The sequence below is a fragment of the Trachemys scripta genome, chromosome 3, assembly GCF_013100865.1.
Source record: "Trachemys scripta elegans isolate TJP31775 chromosome 3, CAS_Tse_1.0, whole genome shotgun sequence".
Taxonomy (NCBI): Eukaryota; Metazoa; Chordata; order Testudines; family Emydidae; genus Trachemys; species Trachemys scripta.
The window spans coordinates 117,346,617-117,373,756 of NC_048300.1; the positions used below are offsets into that span (position 1 = coordinate 117,346,617).

A 27,140-nucleotide genomic window follows, 5' to 3' on the forward strand; every position below is an offset into this window, starting at 1 on the left:
TACATCCAAATTGAAAAGGAATTTACCGATTTCGTAGAGTCTAAGGCCAGAAGGGGCCACTATGATCATCTTCTACTCTGACCTCCTAGATAACACAGGCCATAGAATTTCACCCAATCCTTCCAGCAGATCTTGGGGCATTCTCAAGGAAGGCACGTATACTTAGAGCCATGCCTCCTTGCCTTTGCTTCTTTCCCTTAAGGAACTGGAACAGCTCGCTGGGAAAAGGAAAATAAATAATTTTCCTTCTGGCCAGCTATAACCCCAAAACCCATGAAACTTCAAGCATGCAATTTGTTGGGGTCAGAAGGAGAGAAGAACAATACCACAGTCATTTTCTTCATTCCTCTCAAAGAGTTTGGGCCATGTTAATTATTTTCCTGATACTCGCATCCCATTCATATGTAAAATCAGAGCGAATATGGATTCATGTGTGCCTTAGTATCTCCTGGTGGTTAAAGTAGTTCTGAGTGTCACTGAGAATAGGTACCAAATTCTCTGTGAAATCAATGGAAGTTATGCTGAGTTCAAAGGGGCCAGGAATTACACCCTCTGGCTTCCAACTCAAACACCCCTACTGACCTCTAAGAGTGGACCCAATCGGGATAGTGGAGGAGACCAGACACATGTGTGTGATCCCAGCTAAGGGTACGTCTACACAGAAACTGGGAGGTGCGATTGCTCGAGCTAGCACAGTAAACAGAGCAGTGCAGCCACAGTGACATGGGCAGCTACTTGGGCTAGCCTCCAAGTACAATCCCACCTGGTCCTCAGGTGGCAATACTATGTCTCGTTAGCTTGGATAACAACAGCAGGGAAGCTGCAGCAGCATGGGCTGTACACCCCAACTGGAATCCTGGGTATGTACTCGAGTGGCTTTCCTGTGCAGCCACCTGTTTTGCTGCAGCTTCACTGCTATAGTTATTAGGACTAGCTATATCAAAACTAGCTCAGGTACGTCTACACATGCTGCAGTCACATCTCCGATTGCAGTGTACACATAACCTAAGACTCTTGCAGCCCCAATAAACATAATAGTCAATGGTCTCTATTTCTTTTTTCCCCAAACAGCATAATTTTTCAAATTATGCACATAATTCCCACTGAGTTGAGCTACCTTTCCCTCCACCTCAACTCAAAGTTTTGACTCCATATATTCATTTAGGTCCTGCTGCTGCACCTTTGTCTGCATGGGTGCACCCCAGCATCTAGAAGGTCTCTAATGAAGTCCATGTGAACACAGGCATATGGGTGTCGCTGTAAGATTGGGGCCTTAGGGAACAGAGAAAAATATAAAGTTTACATTTACAGAAACCAACAAGAAGCAATTAAACAGAATGACATGTGCAGACATATTTCAGCTTGGTTTTCAGTGTTGTCGGAAATGAGACAAATCTTTGCTTACTTAATACCAAATAATGATTAAAAGAAATGAAAAAAAGTAACACTAAACATTGTCCATCACAAAAAGTCTAGGTGGAACCAGGAAGATGGTAACTGATGCTGCTGTGGACTTACAGGACCCTGCTGGGGGCTCTCTGTGGTATTTCATGCCAATGTGACAAGGATTAGAAAGAGCCCCGCTCCCTAATTCAGTGACTAACACTGACCCAAGCTGTGTGTTAAAAAAAGAAAATTGCCCTTATACTGCCCCTCTTTTCCAACTATTACGAACACTTGAAATGACTCCAACAGATCCCCCTGGGAAATTTTAGGATAGATACAGCACAGTTGTGTGAAGGGGTTGGGGCGTTGGAGGGGGTAAAAGAATGTCTGAAAAATGTCCAGAACAAACATTTTCTATATGTTGAAGAGATAACTGAAGCCATATATAAAGTCAGCTTGGTTTGGGAAACTGGCTTCTGTGTGAACAATTCACATCAGTTTTAAGTAGAGTCCAGTCTATCAGTAAACAACAGCCATGTTGAGCCTTGAAGACAGATCTGAAACCTCAGAGGATACATGGGCTGTTTTACAGAGTTTTCTGAGGGTATCAGAATCAGATCCAATCCAGGCGGTGAATGGAATGATTTAATTCATTTCCCTTTCATGCTAAAATGGGGGCTGACTCTCCCATTTGGGGTAAGGGCCTGGCTGAATTGCCTCTCCTTTTTAACCTTGACCTCCTTGATTGTGGGTCTGTTTCTAAATAAAGCCACTTTTGTACCTGTCACTTTAAAGGGCGCATGTTGCATTTATACCCACTTTACACCATTCTAGCAATGTAAAGTGGCCTCAAAGCAGCCTTAGGGCTTGTCTACGTGACACAATAAAGCGCACTAACATGCTGCGCTCTAACTGCCCCATATAGACACTCCTGGCATGCTCTAAAAAGTACCTAATTCACATTAACCTTGTCCTGTGTGATGTGGGACTTCATCAAGGCGAACAAGGCACCTTTTAGAATATATCTGCCCAGTCAGCACAGGGCAGTTAGCGTGCAACACATTACAGCACTCTACAAATCACATCCTGCTAGTGCATGTACCATGTAGACAAGCACCTAAGAGATGAGAATAAACACCTCAAGTCTACATCTCATTTTTTAATCTCCTTTGTTCATGCTCTCTTTTAATCAGTAGTCACATTCTGATAATACGATTGGCTGCTCACCTGCTAAATTAATTGACAATCTTACCAATTGAGGTACAGTAGAATCTCAGAGTTACAAACACCAGAGTTACGAACTGACCAGTCAACCACACACCTCATTTGGAACCGGAAGTATGCAATCAGGCAGTAGCAGAGACAAAAACCAAAACCAAATACAGTACAGCACTCTGTTAAACATATATTACTAAAAATATAAAGGGAAAGTTTAAAAAAAAAGACTTGACACGGAAAGGAAACTGTTTCTGTGCTTGTTTCATTTAAATTAAGATGGTTAAAAGCCGCCTTTTTTTAAGTTTCAAAGCTGTACTAAGTCAATGTTCAGTTGTAAATTTTTGAAAGAACAACCATAACGTTTTGCTCAGAGTTACAAACATTTCAGAGTTACGAACAGTCTCCATTCCCGAGAAGTTTGTAACTCTGAGGTTCTACTGTATGCTTACATATAAACACATACATGCTCTCTCCAGCCTTTACTGACCTCTTGATAGGGGTCACGTAGCACATTCTATAACGGCTCAGGAAATACAAACTCTGCCCATTGGATTTCTGTACCACTCTCTAAATCCGATCTCATTTCAATAAAACAATGGCCAGATTGTGTCTAGTACTTACATGGATATGCAGGGGGCACAGTGCCCAAAGGCCAAGCAGAACAGGAACCCTTCCCTTGCTTCCACCAAGTAATGTATCTAGAGAGCAAAACTGAACCCCAAGTAACTAAGAAACCGAAAACACACATTTGCCTGAAGATTCAACATTTAATGACCATTAATATTATTACACGAGAGTTAAGAATTAATCAACAGTCTCCAGGAAAATAATAACAACCCAACAATTGTTTCTGCCCCTCTTTTAAATTTGTTCAAAGTAAAATGCAGAAATAAACAAATTTTCATTGAGCAGACAATCACATGCCATTTTTAAGCACTTTTATAAGATCTATCATATGTTACCAGCTGCTTCGACACCCTATTACTGGACCAATTTACAATCCAACCTCAGAAGAAAGCAATATGCATAGTTATGAAGAATAATGTTGGGTGACAATTTATTTTGCTGCTCTCCAAGAGACTTCTGGTTTCTGTAGGTAGGGTTTCTGTACATGAGCAGAACTTGCCTCAGTATGGGAAACTGAAATTAAATGATAAGTGTTGTTATACATTTTCTAGATCTTATAAAGTGTTAGTTTGCACCTGAGGCTATTAATTTAAGATATTCACCTGTGTATTTTTATTTCATGAAAAGATCCCCACTGTTGGTCAGAAACATTTAAAGAAAAAACATCAATATCAAGGGCCCAAGTGATGAAATTCAGAGAGAGCCATCCCTCAATATTATATGTTGTGAATTAGGAGCTCATGAACGCCACTCAATTGTTTAAATTATTGGGGGAAATATTCTAGTCAACAAAGAAAAATAATCTATGTATCAGAGACAATTCTGATTTTTTTATTTAACAAAATGTACGGGAAGAAATGCTTTTCTGTTTCTTAGACATACAGTAATATACACCAGTTCTATAGCCTCTCCATACTGAAAACCTCACAGACAGCTACGATTTTTTTAATTCAATTTAATGAATGCAGGTGTCAAACTCATTGTCAGAAGCCACAGTATTCCCCATATGATCTGCAGAGCACTAGCTGGTGGTCTGTGAAGAACTGGCTGGTCACATGGTTCTGGCTCTTCTTTGTTTCCAACTATATAATCATTCTGAGAGCTAAAAAAAAGATACATCAAATACTTTCTTAATACAGCTTTTCCACATAAGCAATTGCTGGGGTTGCCACAGGGAGGTGGTGGTGATGGTAGTGGTTTTTTTGCAATTGCAGACAGAAGGAGAGCAGATATAGGAGTCAATTTCCCTATTGAGATATGCTCCACATATGAAAATGTTTGAGAAATGTTACCCTGTAAAATCAAAAGCAGATCATATCAGGGTTCACCTTCCAGTTTTCATCTAGTCTGGCGAAAGGGAAGGGGATTTCTCATAATGAGAAATAATCCCTTATGCTTAAAGTTTGCTTCTTATTTGCCTCCGACTGTAACTAGTTAATCTTTCCTATGCCCTTTAAATTTGAATAACTCTGTTGTAAGGTTATGTCTATAGGCATTAGAGCTGGTTGAGAATTTTTAACATCTTTTTTCCCCTGAAAAATGCTAATTCATCAAACCTAAATTGTTTGTGAAACAGGGTTGGTTTCTACAAATCTCCCTTGAAAGTTCAACAAATCTCAACTTGAAAAAATTTTGGGAAAAAAATGTTATGAAATGGTCCAAATGTCCCGTTTCCACATTTTCAAACCCCCAATTTTGGGGGGATGGATTTTTGATACATGGATATTTTCAAGGTTTTGGCATTTTATGTCCCAATTTGGGACAGGAACTTTTTTTGATATCTCAAACAGTTTCATGGAGCAGGCAAACCATTTCCTACGCAGCTCTCATAGGCATCTTTAGCAGCCTGAAAGTAATACAATGCAAAACCAATTGTGTATAAAACCAAGGATCTTAGGAAACAAATCACCCCTTAAAGAAGGCTCTTTTTTTTTTTTTTTTTTTTTTTTTGGTAGAAATAATTACATACTGTGCTTTGATGAACAAAGCATAATATCCTTCAGATGTCAAACGCAACCAAAGCACAGATGAAGAACATGTAGGTCTCCCAAAAATGCATTGTTTCCCCCTCTTCCCTCACGAGGTGAAATCAACCTTCCCTCAGCTGTTTCCTGGAATGTTTCAGAAAAGGAAAAAACAAACTATGGCCCTATTAGGGTTAATTCTTTTGCATAGACACATATGACCATAAACTGGTCAAGTAGTACATGATCTTTTGCTAACATTGTGACTGGGAACAAGAAGAATACAGCCACAATAATATACAGCTGTCAGCTAAAAGTATTGCATAAAGCCATCTTTGGCCATGTAGGCTCTTGGCCTTTTGGAAATAGGTCAGCTGCATTGCCAGCATGACAAAGAAAATAACAATGTTTAGAATTAGGAAGAGGCGGGTATAAGAAGCCGATATTGACGGAGCACTGCTTCGAGCAGTGCTCACCATTTGTTCCAATCCAGATTGGCCTTTGATTGATGCACCATTTTTGTGCTTCACATAAGTAACATCTGCAAAATCTAAAAGGTCTTTCATTTCCTCGTCTTCATCTACAGGTAACTCTTTTTGTGCCAGAGTCTGTGCCTTCTGTCGCACTTTTCTTTCATTCACTTCAATTTGTGCAAAGATGTCAGGAACGGCATCAACAAACTTGTAGCCTTTGGCTACCTTTTTGCTTTTCTTTGCCCTGCCTTGCTGCTGCTGCTGGGAGATAGCAAATAACCTATCAATGGCTTCTTCCGTCTGTCTCTTATCTGAAAATCTCAGCAGGCGTTCAGCAGTCTTTCTAAAGCTATCTGTGTTCTGCACACGGGACAGAATCTGTTTCTCAAGCTGCTGGAAGACAGGTTTGAAATGCTGAAGATTCTGCTCCACAATCTGAACATAATCTTTCACCTCTGATACAGCAGAGTTCCTTATGGTAGAGGTTCGGTCAAATAGAATTTTTTGGCGATCTGCAATAATCTGTGCAAAGACAGAATGGCCTCCATCCTCACCAGTCCACAGGTAAACAGCATAGGCATGCTCACTGGTGGCTATGAAGACATCCAGTTGCTGAGAATCTCCATGGACATTGAAGCTCTGGACATCTATGGAAGGTCCTATGAAGAGGTAAACTGCTCTGGTGATTGGGTTCCGCAGGTGGGTTGTAACATTCACATAGTTTGTTCCATTGTATGGGTAGCCCCGGGGATACATTTTTGAGGCAACAGTAGCCTTCTCACTGTACCCAGTGTCATCCATCCAGTACATCTTATACAGCCCATTGTGATGCCTAATAAAAGCCCCGTGGACATCATCAATAACAGTCTCTTCAAAAGGCACATCCACATTGTGGAAGAAGCTGGTGGCTGCCTCCAGGGGGCTGTCATCTTCAAGATGAATTAGGTCCACAAGCAACAAAAGCTGGGGATGCAGAAGTAAAAGGTTTCTTTGGAAGTTTTTCAACTTCAGTTTTGGGTTGTAAGCACCCACTCCTTCTCCCCTGATAAAAACCACTCCATTTCTCTCCATAGCGGCAACTACTCTCCCCTGGCAGTCTGCAGCCAGGTCATGTTTGTATTTCAACCACTTTGATGAACAGTCCTCTGTAACCTGCCCTTCCCATGGGGAGAAGCAGCTCTTTGACACAGCTGGAGAAAACATCAATACATTGTTAAAGAAGGTATACTTCGGCCCATACAGGGCTTCTGTTATGAAAGGTACACCGTTGGGAGCAAAGGTAAAGGAGTTCTGATCAGGGTGCTCATGGCCAGCATTGAAGTTCCTCCACCCTTTGATCCACTCTTTGTACTTATTCTTATGAACAATATCATATATTGCACGACCTCCCAGTTTTCCAGATTTGAAGGAGAGGAAGGGCCTGTTGATTTCAGCTGGCAATGCACTTCCATATGTTACAACTCCCCAGTCCTCAAAATAATGCAGCTTTGGAATACCATAGTCTGGTGGAGGTACGGAGTGCAAGCTTGCATCATACCTGCCAAAAGACACAGAACATGGTTTTACACTTAAACATTAAAATCAGAATTATTTTATTTATTTTGATTTTCCAGCACCTATCCAAAACTCAAGATATTTTGCAATATTTAAAAGAAAGAATTGTCTATAGTGTAACATTTTTACAAGGATAGGTTGTTGGTCCCAAACCTGGAGAAAAAGTGGACTGCATATCTTTTCATTTGGTCCCTATCCTTTGATCTGGCTGGCTTGGGTAGTCCTACTAGGAGTTAAATTCCCACTGATATTGGGATCACTGGAACATACTCGTCTTCCCCACCATGTCAAACTGCAGTCCTCTTAATTTTAATAACTAATTTAATGCTAGTCTGAAGATAAAAGTTTATACTTGCATCAGAGCACAGCAGTCTGAGTTAAAAGGAGCCACCAGGCCTGAGCAGTTCAGTTGCTGGTTGGGTGAGGAAGGACTGGAGGGCTGTGAAAATCTTCAGGTGAGGAGGCCTGGGAGAGACCCTGCTCAGGCAGGGAACAGACAGAGAAAGCAAGGTCCATAACCCGAAGGTAACAAAGGTGATGGGACAGAGTGGGAAGCAGCCCAGGGAATGCAGCAGCAACAACTATTAAAGGAAGAAGGATGTGGCTGCTATTTGTAGGGTCCGTGGGTTGGGACCTGGAGTAGTGGATGGGCCCAGGTCCCCCCACTGGCCAAAGGCAATGTTGGCAAAGCCCCGAGAAGGGGCAAGTTTAGTTTTGGAACCCAAGCAAAGGGCTGGAATTTAAGTAGGCCCGCAGATGGGGCTGAAGAGGATCAACCATTTTGTTGAACTTTGTTATCCTGGGAAGGGATTGGACTTGAAGGAGTGACCTGGCTGGAGAGGTGGGGCAATAAGAACCGACAAAGGCAAAGAGTCTCCAGGGAGAAAGACCTGGGGTTACTCCACTATCCCACAGCAGACACAGACTTAAAGCTAGCCCAGAAGGGGCTGATAACTGAGCCCAGAGGCAGGGCTGCAGAAACTGACAAGGGCACAGTGATAGGCCCTGCTGAACCTTTTTCACCCTGGAAAGGGTTCATCTGTTTTAGACTATGTGTGACTTAGCCAGAGGGCTGAGCCAGTGAAGACCTGCCTGATGAGGGCAACAGCTGACAGAAAAAAAGAGAGAGTGCAGGTTTGCACTCAAACGACAGGAGGCGTTCAGCAGAGGTCAGTGTGCCCCATCATATACGGTCTACTCAATTAAAAGAAACGCAATTCCTATCATGCACAAGATGTAATTTCCAGACTCCCCAGGTACGGAAGGATATGGAGAGTTTGAACTCTTCAAAAGGATTAGAAATAAACTAAAAATGAATTATAATCCCACAGTTTGTTTTAAATGATAATTGTATCCTCTGCCTAGGCGAAGATAAACTACTAAGACAGTATGTATATAAACTAAAGTAATACACTTCAGTTTAAAAAGAAATCATACCTAAATAAGGTTAATTATTTTTTTTTATTTCCTTATATTTAATATGAGCAACTATATACTATTTCAGATATTATTTAAAGGAACAAAACAAATAAAACCAGCATCAAGCCCCCCAGCAAGAACCCCTTCCCTAACATAACCAGATGAAAAGGTCTTTCCCCATCAGAATACCTCTCTCTAATTAATGGCTACCCCCTTCAGGCCTTGGAATATATCTGGTAGGAACAACTCTGGGTGATTTTGACCAAAGGTGGAAGCTTGTTCCACAGCCAATGGCCCCTCATGGAGAATGCTCTATGACCACCCCCTTTCTTTATTAAATCCAGGAGACTTCAATGCAAGTGCCTCCACTGACCGCAATAGAAGCACTATGGCACAGGAAGAGAGGGAGTCTTTCAAGTAGGCAAGCCCCAGAACATTTAGGGCTTATTTCTATGACTCAAATCCACTGAAACATCCCATTCCTGAATGTTAAGGTATCTTCCCAGGGGAAGGAGTCTCTTAACTACAGACTTGTCAGGGGTCCTTGAGTGCATGAGGAGAAGAAAGGGAGCTTGCACTAAATATATAACTAGCACAGCACCCAGAGGGATATTTGGGAGCCAACAAGCCATGAATTTTCTGAATGTACATATCTTAATTACAAAAACATATGCGTGAAATACACGTTGATCCACTGTGGGGGAAAAATGTGATGCCAGTTTAACAGTTGGATATGTACATACACTATTGACCAGCAAGAATTGTACGTATTAAAGGCCCTAAAAGATTTTAATTTCTTGTCTGCAATAGAATGACCTAGTCTTACAAATTAGGGCTGAGTTCTAAGTTATGTGGAAAATGTGGCTCAAGTCCTGTTCCAGATTCTCCTCCCCCCCCCATTTTAACATTGTTTACATGCTAATGTATATACTATTTTTTAAAGAATCTATGTTTCTCTCTTTCTTTAAGCATTGAAATTTACATTTAAATTGCATTTAAAAGAAGGAAATGGGTTTTAAATGAGCTTGTAACTAACTACCAAAGCATACAACAAGCTGTAACATGAGTGGAAGAATTTTTTGTTTTTTTTGTTAAAGAAAAAACTTGGAACTTTGATATAAGAATTTCACTCCTTTTGAAAATGGTTGCCTATAACAATGCAACTAAAAGCATTGCCAACAAACAGATAGAAAACATGTGAAAACAAGTTCTGTACAAGACCTGTGTTGTATGTGGCTGAGTCCCTTTTAGACTAGATACAGTTTAGGTTGCACATCACCAGCATAACATCCATTTGTACAGTTCATTACAAATCGGAAGTTAATGGCTTATCATTAATGCCAAACAGCTGCCATGTTTCTTTGAAGCCCACTCATTCTGTTTCATACCAGAGAAATTCAGTGTGAAGAGTGCACCACCGCTGCCCTTTGGATGGAGTCCCGGGGCCTTCCACCACTCGATTCCTTCTGATCTGATCTGCCAACCAATTCCCACTGCCGTTGCGCATGACAAATTTGTCTAGAAACACCAATTGGCTCTCTGGCCCATAGAACCAGTTATAGTTGGAATCTGCAATTGCCACGGTTCTCTGAAATCCTTGGGAAAAAGTTAAAAGGAATACAAGAACAAGCAAATAAATGAACAAAGACCTGTACTGTAAAGTAAGGATGCTGAAGCCAAGCATTACAAATGGGCTTACCCTTTTAAAGTATTTATAGACATACTCTTGAATGACCCACAGTCAGGTTATACAGTAGCTATTTCCCACTGCTGTAGCATACTACTCACCTTTCTTCTTAAACTAAAGAAAGCACAAGTGATACAGAAATGTCAAGGAAAATGGCCCCATCCACCTACCTTTCTTCACTTTAACCTCTCACAAAGGATAGTATCAGTTTAAAGATTTTGTTTTTCTTATGCCAATCCATGCCCTTTAATGTAACTACAGCTCACAGAAGCTCCTCAAGGTAAAATGAAATCTATACCTTGAAAAAACTAAAACAAGCGTGCTTTGTTGTTTAAGTATCTTTCTGAAGCAGATGCCTGAGGTATCATGAGCCGTCCGTGTGACCCATTCTTCTAATATGGGTGTGTTCTGCCATGTCAAAGGTATTCTTTTCTTCTGGGTGGTGTTCAGAATACAGGGCCAAATCTTCAGCTGATGTAAATCAGCATAGCTCCACTGACTGTATCAGAACTATGCCCATTTACGACTGCAGAGAACTGACCCCTAAAATCCATCCAAGTTAGGATTTTGTATTTTCACCCATAGTTTGAGGTTAAACTTGTATCCCATGGCAGGCTGAACTGATCAGGACACAGAAAGAACCAATGTAAGTCTTCATTAGAAACTTGAGCCCAACTGAAACAAACATCTTTTCTGAAGGTTGACAAAGTTTGGTTACATTTTTTACAATTAATTTTCATATTTACATCTCTGCACTTTAATTCCAGCTGGGACTTCAAAACAAAAGTATGATTTGCAGCCTGATCAGAGGAGAAAGTACCAGAAAGTTTGCAACTGTGCTGCCTCTTACAAGATTTCCAGACTAATTTTGCTAACTCAAGGAGTTACAATAACTCAGAAAAAGTTCAGAGCAGGAACAGAATTTTGGACTACTTATCCAGTCTGAGGCAAACCTCAAACTTTTCAAGTTCTCCCCACATATATTTCCCATTCTCCCCTTTTAAATCTTTCCTCAGTTCAAACGCCTATAGCTGCTTTGCAAAATACTTCATGAGTACTTTATCTTATGTCTCCACACATCCAAGTTGTTTAAATGTCATGACTCTTCTGTTCCCACAACATCTAAAATAGATTACCCTAAAATAGATGACCCATGTAGCTAAAATGCATGTCCATTCCTTGATTCTGTCCCAATTTCATTACTGTAATTTCATTCTCATTTAATTCTTCTGTTGGCTTCCACCTGCCTTCTATGTTAAACTTGAGCAGCTCATTCTCTGTGCAACTCTATGCCTACCTAAGTCTGTGCTCTTCGTCCTCTCTCATTTTGCTCTGCCCAAGATACTCATTTCACCACTATTTTTGTATCCTTCTCCCATTCTTGCCTTCTTGCTTTCCGCGCCCCCTCCTCCTTCCCTCCCCCCTATGCTGCACCTTATTTCTGAAACGTCTTCTTTTTGCAGTCCACAAGGCTCCAACTCTTCCCATTTAAATCCCTTAAAACTCTCTTCATGAAACCTCCCAATGTTATTGCACCTATGTGAATGATGCTGTCACATACTTATCAAAATACAACAACTCATTGCTATGGTCTAAGATAGAGCCTTCCTCTGGGTCATCAAGTGTATGTCTTTTAGATTGGAAACTCCTTAGGGCAGGGACCTTGTCTCCTCCATTTCATACAGTGGTAAACACAGAACTTAACAGTAACTAAAAGAGGAGGTAACATGGCCTAGTGCACAGAGAGGATTGGGACTCAGGAGACCTGGGTTCCACTCCGAGCTCTGTCACTAATTTGTGGGGTGACGTCGGGCATGTCACTTTGCATCTCTGTTCCTCACTAAAATGGGGATAATGATGACCTTCCTTTGCACAGTTATTTGATATCTACTAAATTAAAAGCTAGTAACTACACCTCTACCCCGATATAATGCTGTTCTCGGGAGCCAAAAACTCTTACCACGTTATAGGTGAAACCACATTATATCGAACTTTCTTTGATCTGCCAGAGTGCGCAGCCCCGCCCCCCCGGAGCACTGCTTTACCGTGTTATATCCGAATTCATGTTATATCGGGTCGCCTTATATCGGGGTAGAGGTGTATTACTTATTATTTACTGAACATAGTCATTGCCCACTGTGCTGTATGAAACAGAAGAAGACATGACCTACCCAAAGGATATTATAAGTCCCGTATTTTGGATGTTAAATAGCAATACAGTTTACCACTAGAACAGATGGAATACCTCAAAGACAGAAACCGATGGTCATACTATGTATACCAGATAATATATACACTGAACAGAAAACAAAGAACTTGATAGAGCATAGGAAGCAAATGATGTATGACTTAGTAGAGATCCCGAAGGTAGTTACTCTTTTGCCCATCAATCCTAATAATTTTCTTCTCCTGGTACTTTTCCACAGAAAAACAAACTTCTCTTTCATGTATCTGAGGGACATCTCTCTCCATTTAACCTTCCCAAAATTTCAGCCAGCAGGGGTAGCTTTCCTTTCCACTACCTAACTCTGATAGTAGTTCTATGACACAATGACACAAGCCGAAATGCAGGCCCCATCACTGGTGCCTGAATAGTTATATATCTGTATAACCTTAGGCACTCACATTGGAACAATTTGGCCCATGTCTCCTTGGATTGCACTGAGAACCCTACCAATAGAGCTAGTTAATATTTTTCACATGAAAAATATTTTAGTCAAAATTGCTTTTTCTTTAAATGAAACTTCTTGGGGAAAAATTGATGTTATAAAAACTTTTTCAATTTTTGTAAAAATGCCTATCAATTTTTTCCATTCCAAAAAACCCTCAGTTTTCAATGCGATGATTTTTGGTAAGAGAAAATTTTCAGTTACAATTTTGAAAACGATTCTAATAAAATTTCCAGAAGAAATATCAAGACAAGATTCACACACACAAAAAAGCCAAAACAGAAAATGGGTCCATTTCAAAGATAGAAGCAACTTTGAAATGTTAAACTTTTTCATAAAATAATTTTCTTATTTTTTGACCAATACTAAGGGCAAGCACTTAATAGACAACAATAGTGTCATTTTCATGCAGGTATATAAAAACATACAGAATGCTGCACTATTTGAGCTATATAAAATTGTACTTTAACTGTGAAACTTGTAATTGATTTAGAAATTAGCAGATATTCCTTTATCAATCCAAGCTACCTACCTGGCAGGACAGTTCTATACATAAATGCGAAGTGCTCTTTAAGCCACGGGTGATTGAAGTGGTTGATGTCAAAGTGCCTTTGGACAAGAAACATGTACTGAAAGAGAGATCTGGTGGTGTAGCTGCCATAAGCCACTCCTTCATAGAGGGATCCATCTGTAACTTCTCGCAGCAGGACTATAGACTTTTCCATGATTGACAGCACTTGCTTTGTCCACAAGTACGCTTCCTGAAGATAGCCTGAAAGAGGAAGATGTGGATAAAGCTGACACAACTTTATAACATACTCCAGCATATGGTTTTTTTAAAACAGGGGTGCTCCAAAGTATGACCTCTGCAGTCCTAAAATATGACCTAAGTCTGCCATCTCCTTGCAGTTGTAGGGTGAGGATAAAACTGATTACATGCAGATTTTAATTTTTGATGAACAAAGGAGTTCAAGCTTAATTTAGTGAAGAAAATCTGCCAACACCTAATTGTTATTAACCAGGGACACAAATAAAGGAAGCACACCTTGTACTTTCAAAGAAAGTTGTCTCTATTATGCTCAATACACTCACATAGTGAGAATCATCTCTTGCCACATGGGATCATGCATTTGAAATTAAAACAGAATGCAAACAAATCTATTATCTCCACCAGAGGGCTCCAATAATGGAATTATCCGAGTCATTTATTTTTTAGCAATATGGTTGCCACAAGTGAAACATTCACAAAACGCACACACCAATGGGTGGTTGCTTAACAGATGCGAATGACAATTAACAATAAGAATACTTAATCAAGAAGTTTAAACTTAAAGTGCAATTAAATGATATTACATAGTAAAAGATGTTCCATACTATGTACATTTTTAGAATACTGTACTATCTAAACATGTACAGATTTCTTCTCAAGAAAAGATTATCAGAGGTCTTACCATTCTGGTCCCTTTTGGCTTGTTCAACAAGTGGGGAGAAGGTGAAGGAAACCCCCATATAGTGCCATCTGCCCATGAGCTAGCCAAAATGTGCACCCAGACACAAATATTGAGAGACTATCAGTGGCAGCAGTAGAGTCTCCAAAGAGAGCAAGGTACGTGGACGTGGAGCACCACTCATTTCTGCATCATCTAGCATAGATCAGCTGATGCAGGAAGCTGGCACATACTATACCATACTAAAAGGTGTATTAGTGACTGCTCTGTGAGAATCCCTTCAATGATCTTAGAGAAATTGTGCCATCCTCACACACATAATGACTCCATTATAGTGATGCACATGACCCTTACTATGTGCTGTGACATAAAAGCCACAATAAATATTTTGGTTGTTAATACTTCTTTAGCATTTCTAATGTGTACCCTTACTGTTGATCTAAAATATCACACTAGGGAGTATTATCATCTCATGGTTCAGTAGTGGCAGTGCATTTATCATCCTGAAACATACAGTAGGTGGCTATTACTTGGTTTACAACTATTCCATCCCATCAATCTATTACACATCAGTGTATAAGAAGGAACAAGTAGGCTATTTAATACCATCTCTAGCCAAATGTGAAAAGGGAATTAATTAGTGTTTTCCTTTACAGAACATTATGTACCAGCCTATTGGTTATCCAAATATTTTTCAAAACAACCTGAGTTCTTACTTTAACTCAAAAGATCATAATTTATTGAATACTTAGAATGCATCTGGAACTGGGCTCAATTATCAGCTCTGCCACAATCATCATGTGTGACCTTGGGCAAGCTACTTAATCTCTCTGTGCGGCAATCCCTCCCATCTATACAATGGAGATAATAATGCTTCCTTTGTCTATTTTGTCTATTAGGATTGTAAGCTGTTTGGAGCAGGACTCAACACAAGGTGTTTGTACAATGCCTAGCACAATGGGATCTTGATCTTAATTGGGACCTCTAGACGAAACTATAATACTCCTTACATATGGTATATTATTCACATTGTATAAAGTCATAATATTAAAATAAATTAGTTTTATATAATTATATGTTTTACCTCACCTATTTGTTTGCTCTATCGTGTGCTAAAAGAGAATACATTTTTAAACAGCATTGTATTGCTAGAAAGACAATCTAAAACTATACTGCAATCCTACAATACAATTTTTTTTTTTACTTTTGGAAACTTCCATATATAAACTATAGAAATCAAAATTCTCCCTGAATGCTAATTTTAGTCACTATCTAGGACAGATTTTAACTCAAAAGTAATATTTGTTTCATGTTACCAATTCCTAAAAGAATTGGAAGTTGCTAAAAGTAGATGAAGGTAGCCACATGCTCACATCAAGTGTTCAACCCAAACTACAAATTCTGATAGATTCATGATGCCAGCCTTGTTGGATGCAAACCATAGTTACTCCTCTTTACTCTCAGAGAAAGCGGGGACCACCCTCAGCTACCAGAAAGGGGAAAGATTAGATTATGAGGAACGGGTAAACATTTAGGGATCCTACTTAGATAAAGCCAACTTCCAGACTTCATATATCAGAGTGAAAAAAAAAACCTTAGGCATATTACTATTGCTATTTACTATTGTAGGGAGGGTAAGGTACCCTTATCAGTGATCAGGTGCAGGCATAGTACAAATGCTTAACAAAAAGATAGCTCCCACCCCAAGGAATTTCTAATCTATGCACTTGGCCTGAATTAGAAAGACTTGAAGAGCCTACACTTAGATGCCTGGGGTGGTCACATTATGTACAATTTGTTTAATACCTACAAGTGGTGATTTGACAATTATTGATCTTCACCTTTACAACAATCAGTTACCTTGTGTAACTGATTTTATATATATCCATTTATATATATAACCTGTAGAGTTATATGTATAATCAACAATAAAAAAAAGATGCTAAATATAGCTGTGCTTTAGCTGATACATAACTTGCACATCTTTACACACGGCTGAATTAGAGGTTGAGCGCTAATATGTACAACATAGAATACACACTTGTATCAGTTCCTGAGACTTTATTCATAACTTACAAACACGACTCACATACTTTAAAAAGAATGTTTCTATTTATTAGTGCATACCTTGATTCATCAAAACCAGGCTTCCTGCCAGCAGAGCCATGCAGTTGGTAGGCTGATGGTTATGTAGATACTGGAAACCCCATCCACGCCTGTATGATGTTTCATACATATATCCTGAGGCATTGGCAATTACCTCAAGAAATCTTTCCTGTTCAGTCTTGCTAAGGTAGTTGTACAAGAAGTCATAAGCAGTGGCAAAAGCAACCAAAGAGTGAGCAAGAGGGACCTCATCCCATGGAGCATCTTTCACTAACCTGTCAAACAAGAAAGGTCAATTAATAAATTGAGTTCCAAAGATTAGTCACCAGGCTTTGATGTGTAAGTAACTCAATATCTTTGAAATTAATGCAAAGAGTTCAACAGCCTTCCAACAGGAAACAACCTAACTAGTTTAAAAATGAAGCTTGATAAATTTATGAATGGGGTTTTATTGCCTGAAATACTAGGGGACTGGACTTAATAACACAGATGGTCACTTCCAGTCCTACGATGTATGTTCCTAACACACAGAACATGCTATTTATTAATTCTCTCTGGAACATTTCACTTGTTTCTAAATAGATACAGTAGTCATCCTTAAAATCTCATTAGTTGTGTCAGATAAATGAATTCATTTTCCATAGATAAAAGGATATCTTTACCTCAGTATCTGCAATGTTCTAGGTTTTGCTGCAGGAGTAGATATGTGGAAAATTAGGTAATATTACACACTTTGAGGTAATATCCATTTATCTGAGGTAAAACTGGTAAATTTCAAGGATGACGTCTAATCTGAAAGTAATAACATAAACTTAATATTCTTCTCAATGTTTGTTACAATCTTTTATTTTTAAGTGAATGTAATGCTGGTGAAAAGTATCTGTGTGGTGGCCTTTTGGAGTCTTCTATGATAGCACAGTATATCTTTCCAGAGCAAGTATTGCATGGGCAGCAACAGTGCAAACTACTATACACTGACCTGCTGTGATGGGGAATACAAACCCCACACTGGAAAGGAAGGGATTAAGAGCTTCTCTGGGCCCAGGCAGCCCCATCTTGCTGCAACTGCAAAGCCTGCAGAAGCTGGATGATAGGGTTGCCAGCATAGAATCATAGAAGATTAGGGTTGGAAGAGACCTCAGGAGGTCATCTAGTCCAACTCCCTGCTCAAAGCAGGACCAACCCCAACTAAATCATCCCAGCCAGGGCTTTGTCAAGCCGGGCCTTAAAAACCTCTAAGGATGGAGATTCCACCACCTCCCTAGGTAACCCATTCCAGTGCTTCACTACCCACCTACTGAAATTTTCCTAATATCCAACCTAGATCTCCCCCACTGCAAATTGAGACCATTGCTCCTTGTTCTGTCATCTGCCACCACTGAGAACAGCTTAGCTCCATCCTCTTTGGAACCCCCCTTCAGGTAGTTGAAGGCTGCTATCAAATCCCCCCTTACTCTTCTCTTCTGCAGACTAAACAAGCCCCATTCCCTCAGCCTCTCCTCATAAGTCACATGCCCCAGGCCCCTGATTTCGTTGCCCTCTGCTGGACTCTCCAATTTGTCCACATCCCTTCTGTAGTGGGGGGACCAAAACTGGACGCAATACTCCAGGTGTGGCCTCACCAGTGCCAAATAGAGAGGAATAATCTCTTCCCTCGATCTGCTGGCAATGCTCCTACTAATACAGCCCAATATGCAGCCAGGGAGGCTCCGTGTGCTGCCCTCACCATGAGCACTGGCTCCGTAGCTCCCATTGGCCGGGAACTGTGGCCAATGGGAGCTGCAGTGGCAGGGCCTGCGGGCGTGGACAGTGAGCAGAGCTGCCTGGCTGCGCCTCTGCCTAGGGGCTGCAGAGACATACCGGCTGCTTCCGGGAGCCGCCTAAGGTAAGGTAAGAGAGCCCGCACCCCAACCCCTGCCCCAGCTCTGAGCCCCTCTCCTGCATTCCAAACCCGTTGGCCCCACCCCTCAGCCTGGAGCCCCCTCCTGCATCCCACACCTCTCATCCCGGCCCCACCTCAGAGCCCACACCCCCAACCGGAGCCCTCACCCCCTTCTGCACCCAAACTCCTTGCCCCAGCCCAGTGAAAATGAGCAAGTGAATGAGGGTGGGGGAGAGTGAGCGAGGGAGGGAGGGAGGGAGGGAGGGAGGAGAGGATGGAGTGAGTAGGGCCGGGGCCTTGGAGAAGGGCATGGCTTTAGGGAAAGCGCAGGGCAGCGGGCACGGCAAGGGTGTTCGGTTTTCTGCAATCAGAAAGTTGGCAACCCTACTGGAGGAGGAGATTAAAAAGAAGCTTGCCAAACTTTATAGGAAGAAAGAATTTATAATATTGTTTGATTATCTAACCTAAGGCTCTTTATTTTCAGTTTATAACAAATCTTTGTTGCATTATTTTAAACAAAGAGAAGTTGACACAATCAACTTTTTGATTTGACTCCGACCTGTAAAACTGAAGGGAAATACTGACAATCTTATATAAGTAGTGTTGCTTGAAGCAACTTGCTTCTAAGATGCTTTTCAAGATTCTGGCCTGGTGCAAGATGGCATCTATTTTGGATTTGACACCTTCTAAGAATCAATAACCCGTAAGGTAAAAAGTTAGAGCCCATACCTGTAATCCCCTTGTGAGTACTGATATAAATTGAACCATCAGTTATATCCATGCAGCACAATTTAATAAACTGGATTCCACAGGAGTAAACAGAGGTTGTCTCTTTAAGGAAGTAGTGAAGATGGATTCCATATCCACTTAAAACATTAGAGGAAGTTTTAGATAGACATAACTTAATCAGAGTATGGGTGGGACACTGGCATTAATATTCTTACTCTTGTGAAAAGTCCCATGAAATCTTAAGTGACCATGAGTAGTCAAGAAGGTCTCTGCTTCATTTCTTGACAGCGTTTCCAGTGCCCAGTAAACACCATTATGGAGCCTTAAATTCACTCAAGGACAAAGTGTGCCAACTAATGTATTACTAAACACTACTTCCTCTTTATTAGGCTACCAACTTTTTTCATATTTAGTTGGCTTCTGTTCCCTTAAGCCACCATTTCTCTTTTCAGAAACTGTTTTCTTTAGTCTCTCCATCATTTTCTGTAATCTGTAGTGAGGCCAAAATTTAGCAGCACTAAGGAATATTAGCAGAGAAAAAGTAGATTAAAAACAACTCCTAACCTGAATTGCTATGGAATTATTTTATACCCTTCAAACATTTTGATGCATTTGCTCTAATTTAGAAATACTTATTCTTTCATATTCATATACAGCTCTCCCATTGATGTATCTAGTTAAGGCACTATCAAGAGGAAACTTTTAGAAAAGATGTACTGAATAATCTTCATGCAGTGCACTTCTGTTTTTGAAACTAGAGCTTCACAAGATAGTCTCATAGTATCTTATTGTCAACAGCATTCTTCTGAAAACTAAGACAAAACATAATGGGTATTATCTAGACATTGTGATCTCTCCAGAAGTTCCCAAGGACTTGTGTGACTTGGGAGGTATCTGAGGAATGCTCTTACAGTACAAGAAGGGAAAGAGGGACAGGGGTTAGAAAGAAGGGTTGGACCTGGGTTATCTATGCAAGAGAAGACCAAACTAAAAAAAAACCTACCAGTGTTTGCATTAATCCCTGAATTATTAATTTTCACAGGCATTCCAAAATCCGTTGAATTGTATGAAAATATATTTATTTTGATAGGCTTCAGATCAGGCCTCTAATAAATTACCCCTTGTCATGTTAATACACCCAATGTAAAACTGAATAGGGACATATCAATAAATCCCCCAAATTTGGCTGATCTTAAATATTTCTACATCTTGGTAGCAAGTGTCCTTTGGTGTTTAATTTACAGAAATCACATTCCATAACTAAAGGAGTAAATCCTGCAAAGTGCTGAATACCTTTAACTCTCAACGTAGACAATGGGGTGTGAGAATGTTCAGCACCTCTCAGGGGGTGCTCAGTAGTTTGCTGGAGTGGCTTCTGAGAAAATAAAAAAGATCTACAAAAATTGCACATTACTATTTCTGTGGGTCCTGGGAAAAAAGATGTGCCCATGCTCCTTTTCCTAGTTCTGCTGCAGCAGTCACAAGCCATTCCCAGAGGTGTTACTGATGGTGCTAGTACAGAAAAGAGGAAGGAAGTACTAAGAGTCATGTTCATTTCAGCTCACTTCAAAACGTGGGGGGTGGGAAATCAGCACTGGCCATATGTAAAGGGCAAAATTAGTAAGGAAAGTTGCATTTAAGTTTTCTAGAGCATGTTTCAAAACAAAAGAGAATTTGGTTATAATGTAGCTCTTGGAGTGTCTGAGAGGGGGCACTCTGACCATTCTTTTTTGGATCTGTGAGCCTCCTCCATTCCCCTCTCATTCACCTTCCTCCATTGCCATTAAAACCACTTTTATGCCACTCAAACACCCTCTTCTCTTTTTATATCTACACATGCAGGGAGATTCCAGATTTTTGTCTTTCATTAGAAGAACCATTGTTTGGAAATTGTGGTTCTCATTATTATTACTCATAATCCTTCTGTGTTCATATGTTATAAAGCTTGTTTTACCAGTGTTGAATGCCATAACGAGGTACAGTGCCTTTCAGAAACAGATCTTATATATAGTTTATTTTTTCAACAGACTTTCTGGTACTTTGCAGCAAATGTTTATACCAGACATGCTACAAAATGAGCTGTACTGTAAACTCTCAATTTCAGTTTAACCATTCTTTCTTAGTGAGCCAAGCTGAGCTATCTGTTGCAAATATATGAAGAAACACTTTGGCCTTATGATAAAATTTACTTTTAACAAAATTCCAGATTCTCTTTTTTAGATTTTTTTAAAAATTAAGAAATGGACTGGCTAAATGATTGCTGTATCTTCCATGCCTCTCTTACAGAAGTTTCCATTATACAATCTTATGAACAAAAACACAGTTGACCATTATTTGAATATATCTGATGGCAGTTACTTATGAGTCCAGGAGATAGTCCTGCTGTGAGACCGCCATAAACTTTATGGTCATGGTGCAATCTCTTTTCAGCATATGTGAATTCTATACTGAACAATAACTGGACATTGATGGAAAGAGTATGGTGGGCTCCATAATTTTGAACAAGGTATCCCAAAAGGCTAATGGGGTAAGAGTTAACAAGGGATGAGATTTGCAATACCATAATCTCGTTAGTCATTGCTTCATTCACTACTGTTTCGTTAGAAAGTTCGCATTTGCGTGACTACAGTTCTTTCACATATAAGGCCCATCAAGTAAGACTTATCTTCAGATTGTACTCCCTGCTAAGCAATGTGATGGCGAAATGTTTGCATTAACAAAATGGCCTGTGGACGGTGACAAAAGTATTCTGACCTTTGCTACATAGATTTTGCCTTTCAGAATGGCCAATCTCACTGTAATAAGGACAGAGAATTTGTGAAAGTAAAGGGCATTGGATTGCACAGTTTTAAGGTTGGCTGGGTTAAAAAGAAATGCTTTAAAATATAAAACCTGATGAGACTCTTATGTCTACATGATGTGGGTCTCTAATTACATCACTCATTTCTGGAACAGGCTTAGCAAGCATATGGAAATAATCGCTATTACATATCCCGTCAGCCAAAAATGCACTCTTGCTAGGGAAAATTCTAGAAGCTAATGACAGATAAAATGCCAGGGAGCTAATCTATAACCTCCACAATTATCCTCTTTTCTTTAAGAGGCTCCCCAAACAACATACTATGGCTTAAATAAAAGGACAAACTTTTCCTGAGATTTCAGACAAATTTCACGTCAAATCCCAGGAAAACCAAACAAATTATTTGGATAAATGGGGTCTCTTTACCTTCTTAATATCCCAGTGCAAGCATTTTTAAAATGTATACTTTGATTAACTGTTGGAAGACTGCCTTTCTGTCGTGCTCTCTCTTTCTTCCTTACTAGATTCCAAAGGATCCTCTGCATCCATATTATTTCTTTAATGATTGACTCTGCTTCTCCATTAATAGTTGTTCCTTGTTTACTTTAAAAATAAGCTTCATCAGGGTAGCAGTCAGCAATATGCTACCAATATTTCCTGTTGTAAACTTTCTGCTTAGACCTTATGAATGGGAACTGAATTAAGGTTTTTCTTTATTACATATTATAAATTCATTACTGTAATAGAAAAATCACGTAGACACTTAGGTTTTCTGTAATTTATATAACAGTTTCATACTTTATCATAACTATACTATGGAAAAAGTAAATTATATTCAAACAATGGAAAGGGCCTCATTCACACAAGAATGACATTTTAAAATGACATTTTTTACTCTCAGTGCACTCCATCATGACCTGGAATAAAGCCTGTGGCACTTAGAATCACACTTATTTTATTTAAATATGGCCAAAGTCACCAAAACTCCTGTTTTGGTTTTATGGTAGATCTTAAACACTTACATGAAGTAATCTTCACTTACAATTTTAAAAATTAAAGGTGTTCACTTTTAGATTCAGTGTCATCTTCACAGAAATCAAAGCGAAACACAGATAAGACAGCAGAAGAAATCAAGCTGCTAACAACAAAACTTTGAGAAAGCCAAATTTGAAACATTCCAATCTATTGAGATGAATCCTGTCAATAGGGTGACCAGACGTCCCGATATTTCCTTGTTTGTCCCGCGTCCCGACCAATGTTAGGTCGGGACACTGGACAAACAAGCAAATACTCCGGAGCCCGGAAGTGCTTGCGCCCCCTCTCCCCCGCCACGACTCCACCCCCTCCTTCCCCCATTGGTTCCCTCCCCGAATCCCCGCCTCTTTCGCAGGCTCGCCATTCCTCCTCCCTCCAGTGCTTGTGGAGGGAGGCCCGGGAGACGCAGGGGAGCGCTGGGCCAGGGTGAGTGAGAGTCCGGCCTGGCCCCGAGCGCTGGCAGGACTCAGTCGGGCAGTAGGGAGAGGAGGGGGGCGGCCCGCAGGGCCAGGCGGCAGCTGTTCTCCCTCCCTGGGCAGCGGGACTCGGGAGCAGCCGCTGCTGCAGCTCCCACTGTCGCGGGGGGAGGAAGCGGCCGATGGCCAAGCTCGGCGGCTGTGGCTCTGGCACCCGGGCCCGAACCCCCGGAGACCGGGCCTGCTGCGGGGACCCAGCAGCGCGCACGCTGCGCCCAGCCCCTGGCCAGTCGCGTCTGGGCTGCTGCCCAGCTGGTGCTATCCCGCGGCAGCCCCGGAGTGGGGGCAGCAGGCTCCAGCCCCCCCGTCCCGCTCGGGTCCCCCCCTACTCTCCCTACCGCCCGACTGAGTCCTGCCTGCACTCGGGGCTAGGCCGGACTCTCACTCACCCCGGCCCCGCGCTTCCCCTGCGTCTCCCGGGCCTCCCTCCAGCGCTTGTGGAAGAAGGGTTTTTTTTTGTTTTTGTTTTTGGCCCTGCCCCCTCTCGCCACGCCCCCGTGTCCCGATATTTGACTTGGGTGATCTGGTCACCCTACCTGTCAATGACAGAATGGCATTTTAAATGAAACAATGTATCTACCCTCACACTTATTAAATCAGTGAGGTTGTACTAATATCAACAAGAAAGATATTTTTCTTCCATAATTCCAGGCAAATTAGGTATATTTAAATAAACTCTATAGCAAGACAGGTCCAGGTTTTCTGAAGCTCCATTCCGGTGATACTGCATGCACTGTTCTATTCTGTACAGGTTCATCTACCATGCTCCTCAGCATAGTATCTGAGCTCCATCTAGTAGTCCAATAGTATGTTAAGCAATGTAACTAAAATCTGTCATGTGTTTGTTCTCTCATTCTCTCTCAAGGGGGGAAAAGTGTGTGCAGTGGAGTATGTGTTGCTATGTATTTATGTTTGAGAAAGCAAAGTCAAAGAAATGTGCCTTGCCCTTGGAGTAAAAGGTGGCGAGAACGATCCCGAGAGACTCTGTCTCCCATACAAATGAGCTTTACCCTTACTGTATAAAGTTCCTTTGTGCCAGAGGAGTGAAGTTGTCAACTGTCATCTTCATTGTGGTGCTTTAGTTGATCTTGTGAATACACTGGAGCCTGATTAGTTGTCTGCATAGCATCTCTGTGGCTATCCAACAGCTCCCAAGTTCACTTTGGAGAGGGAAGTCACAACAAGAAGGCATTTGCTTTCCATGATTTGCTGGGTAGCAGAGAGCGTGAAAGCTGGGACATCTTGAATAGCTCAAGAGCCAAATTCTCTCCCTGGGAGTGCAAGGCCTGAGAAAAAGGGTTTTGTGCAGTAAATTGCTATAGAAGTCAGGGAATGGAATCTTTTCCCAAGTTTAAAAGTCAAAATGTGTGATTTTTAATTGTTGATCCATGTATTTAGGGGACCTAATTGCCATGCCACTATCTTTCTCCCAAAATCCCCTTTGTGGTGTGTGGCTAAAGCCTCTGTTCTGTGGCATTCTCCCACAACGCCCAGCCAGTGCAGAATCTGCATCCTACTCCCCTCCTCACACTCTGTTCTGTTCTAGTTCCTAGACCACCATGATAGGGTTTGTTGGGTTTTTTAACCCTCTGACTTCATGATGCAGCAGCACCACAGCAGTTCTGCTGCCTTTCAAGTCCTGGGATACCCATGCGGTAGGACTGGGCTCACACAGTCAAACTAAATCCCTCCTGAGACTACCTTGAGTCTGTAGAGAGACCCAGAGGACATCTCCAGGGTGACAGACTCTTAATAAGTCTCCTTATAAATAATAAAAATTAAAAATAACTTGCTTGGTACTCTGAATAGGTTTAGGTCAGGGCAGGCCAATGATAAGGAACAGTCACTGCTTTTTATTAAAAAGCAACAAATGAAGAATTTTTCCTGCATATAATTCACCTCTTTCTCTATCTCACCTCTCCCAAGGGTTTTATCTGGGCTTGGAAGGATTATATTTTTAATCAGTAAATGTCGACAAATGTCGATTCCACCATGGACGCACAAACCAACGAAAAAATAATAATCAATATGTACAAAATGTAGGCAAAGTAAGAAAAACGCTCCTTGAAAACGTATTAATTTGATTAGAAGACATTTTCGTTGTGTAATTTGACCTGTGATGTGATGCTGACAATATGTGTTTCAACAGTTAAAGCTTTCACTTTTTGAATTTCAACATCTACTGTCATTAAATTACGGTCTGACCATTCCCCTCACCTAATTTTCCACAAAAGTGAAAATATAAATAGATAAAAATAGAAAAAAATGCTTAAAAATAAACATTAGAATTTTGATGGATATTAATGAATTCTGCCAAGCCTAGTTTTATAGAGCTACAGCCCCAATCCTGCATGCTTCTCCGTGTGGGCTTAGAGGCATTAGCGGATAGTTTTTATGTTAATCTTGAATAATCTTATTTGTCATTTTCTTTTATTCTGTGTCTGTCACTTGTAACTATAAGGAACAGTGATTAAAGAAAAGGGGAAGCACTGACCTCAGAACACACTGCTATTGAAGGCACAGGGAGACAAATGTTAACTCTGCGCAGTGTATGAAAACAAAATAGGGTTTAAGAGACAATGTAAATCCATTACGTTTTCCCTCTGAAAGTTAAACCATGATCTAAAATGACACTTACTATTAAAATACAGGAAAATCAACAACTGCTCTACACTGCACAGGTTGCATATTGAGTGTAGGATGACTGTCAAGAGACCAACCAGCAGGGTTGGCTTATAAAGAAAAAAGATTTTCCAGTCCAGACAGCTTAAAAAGAAAATAGAATGATTTAGTCCCCCCCTCCACCATGGGGAAAGAGACCAAACGAAAAGGTGGGCATGAAAACTACTATAACCTACAGCATAAGCAATGTAGCTCACAATAACATGGGGTTCATTAGCAAACTCAGACCAAGATCTTCCCTGGCTAGCTCTCTTTCTCCTGATGTTTCTGCAGGTTTGTTTCTTTCAATCCTGTTTCCTTTGTCCCAGGTTCTAATTTGCTAACCTGCAGCATCTTGGCCCTCAGCAGGGTTTGGCTAATCTGGCTGTCCCAACCATTAGTAGTCTAGCAACCACCATCACTCGCTGTTACAAAGGGGTATGCATTTGCCTATTTGTCCTTTTCCTAGGCCTGGGAGGAATGAATGCTGCAGATATTAATGAAAAGAAAACAAGCAACAGAAGAATGCACTACCTTTCACTCTATATTCATAGAACAGTTGCTCAAACATAAATACGACTCAAAACATAAAAACCCCAGAATAGGAAAGATAAATGAATTTCAAAGGGAAAACAAGACCAGGCAAACAAACAAAACCAAAGTTTCTTCAAGAGACACATTATCTTTTCACGATGCCTCATTAATTGAAAATCTGATGTGTACAAGACGGGTTCAAGAACAGTATGTCAAATCGGTGCTGCAAATCAGGACTGAAAAGCTTTGACAAATTAGACATTTCATACAGTATTTAATCAAGAAAGCAAATGCCACGTGTCATTCTGAATGACAAATTTGATTTAAGTCAACTGAAGAAGTAGTTTTTTTACCAACGAAAGCTTATGCCCAAATAAATCTGTTAGTCTTTAAGATGCCACCGGACTCCTCGTTGTTTTTATTTAAGTCAATGTTACGAAATTTGAAATTAAACACTGGAAAAGACATCTAT

At 40.6% G+C, this 27,140-nt stretch overlaps 1 protein-coding gene across 5 annotated transcripts in view; it reads right to left on the minus strand.

Annotated features, from left to right (window-relative positions):
• Positions 1–3,356: 3,356 nt before the first annotated feature.
• NT5DC1 (5'-nucleotidase domain containing 1) overlaps positions 3,357–27,140 on the minus strand; it is a 277,652-nt gene continuing 253,868 nt past the window's right edge. For all 5 annotated transcript variants that reach the window (XM_034765827.1, XM_034765824.1, XM_034765822.1 and 2 more), the window contains 4 exons: positions 16,573–16,826; positions 13,530–13,769; positions 10,030–10,237; positions 3,357–7,205 (listed from right to left, as the gene is read on the minus strand). In XM_034765827.1, coding sequence (XP_034621718.1) covers positions 5,450–7,205; positions 10,030–10,237; positions 13,530–13,769; positions 16,573–16,826 — 2,458 coding nt within the window. In that variant the 3' untranslated portion in view covers positions 3,357–5,449. The remainder of the gene's footprint in view (positions 7,206–10,029; positions 10,238–13,529; positions 13,770–16,572; positions 16,827–27,140) is intronic.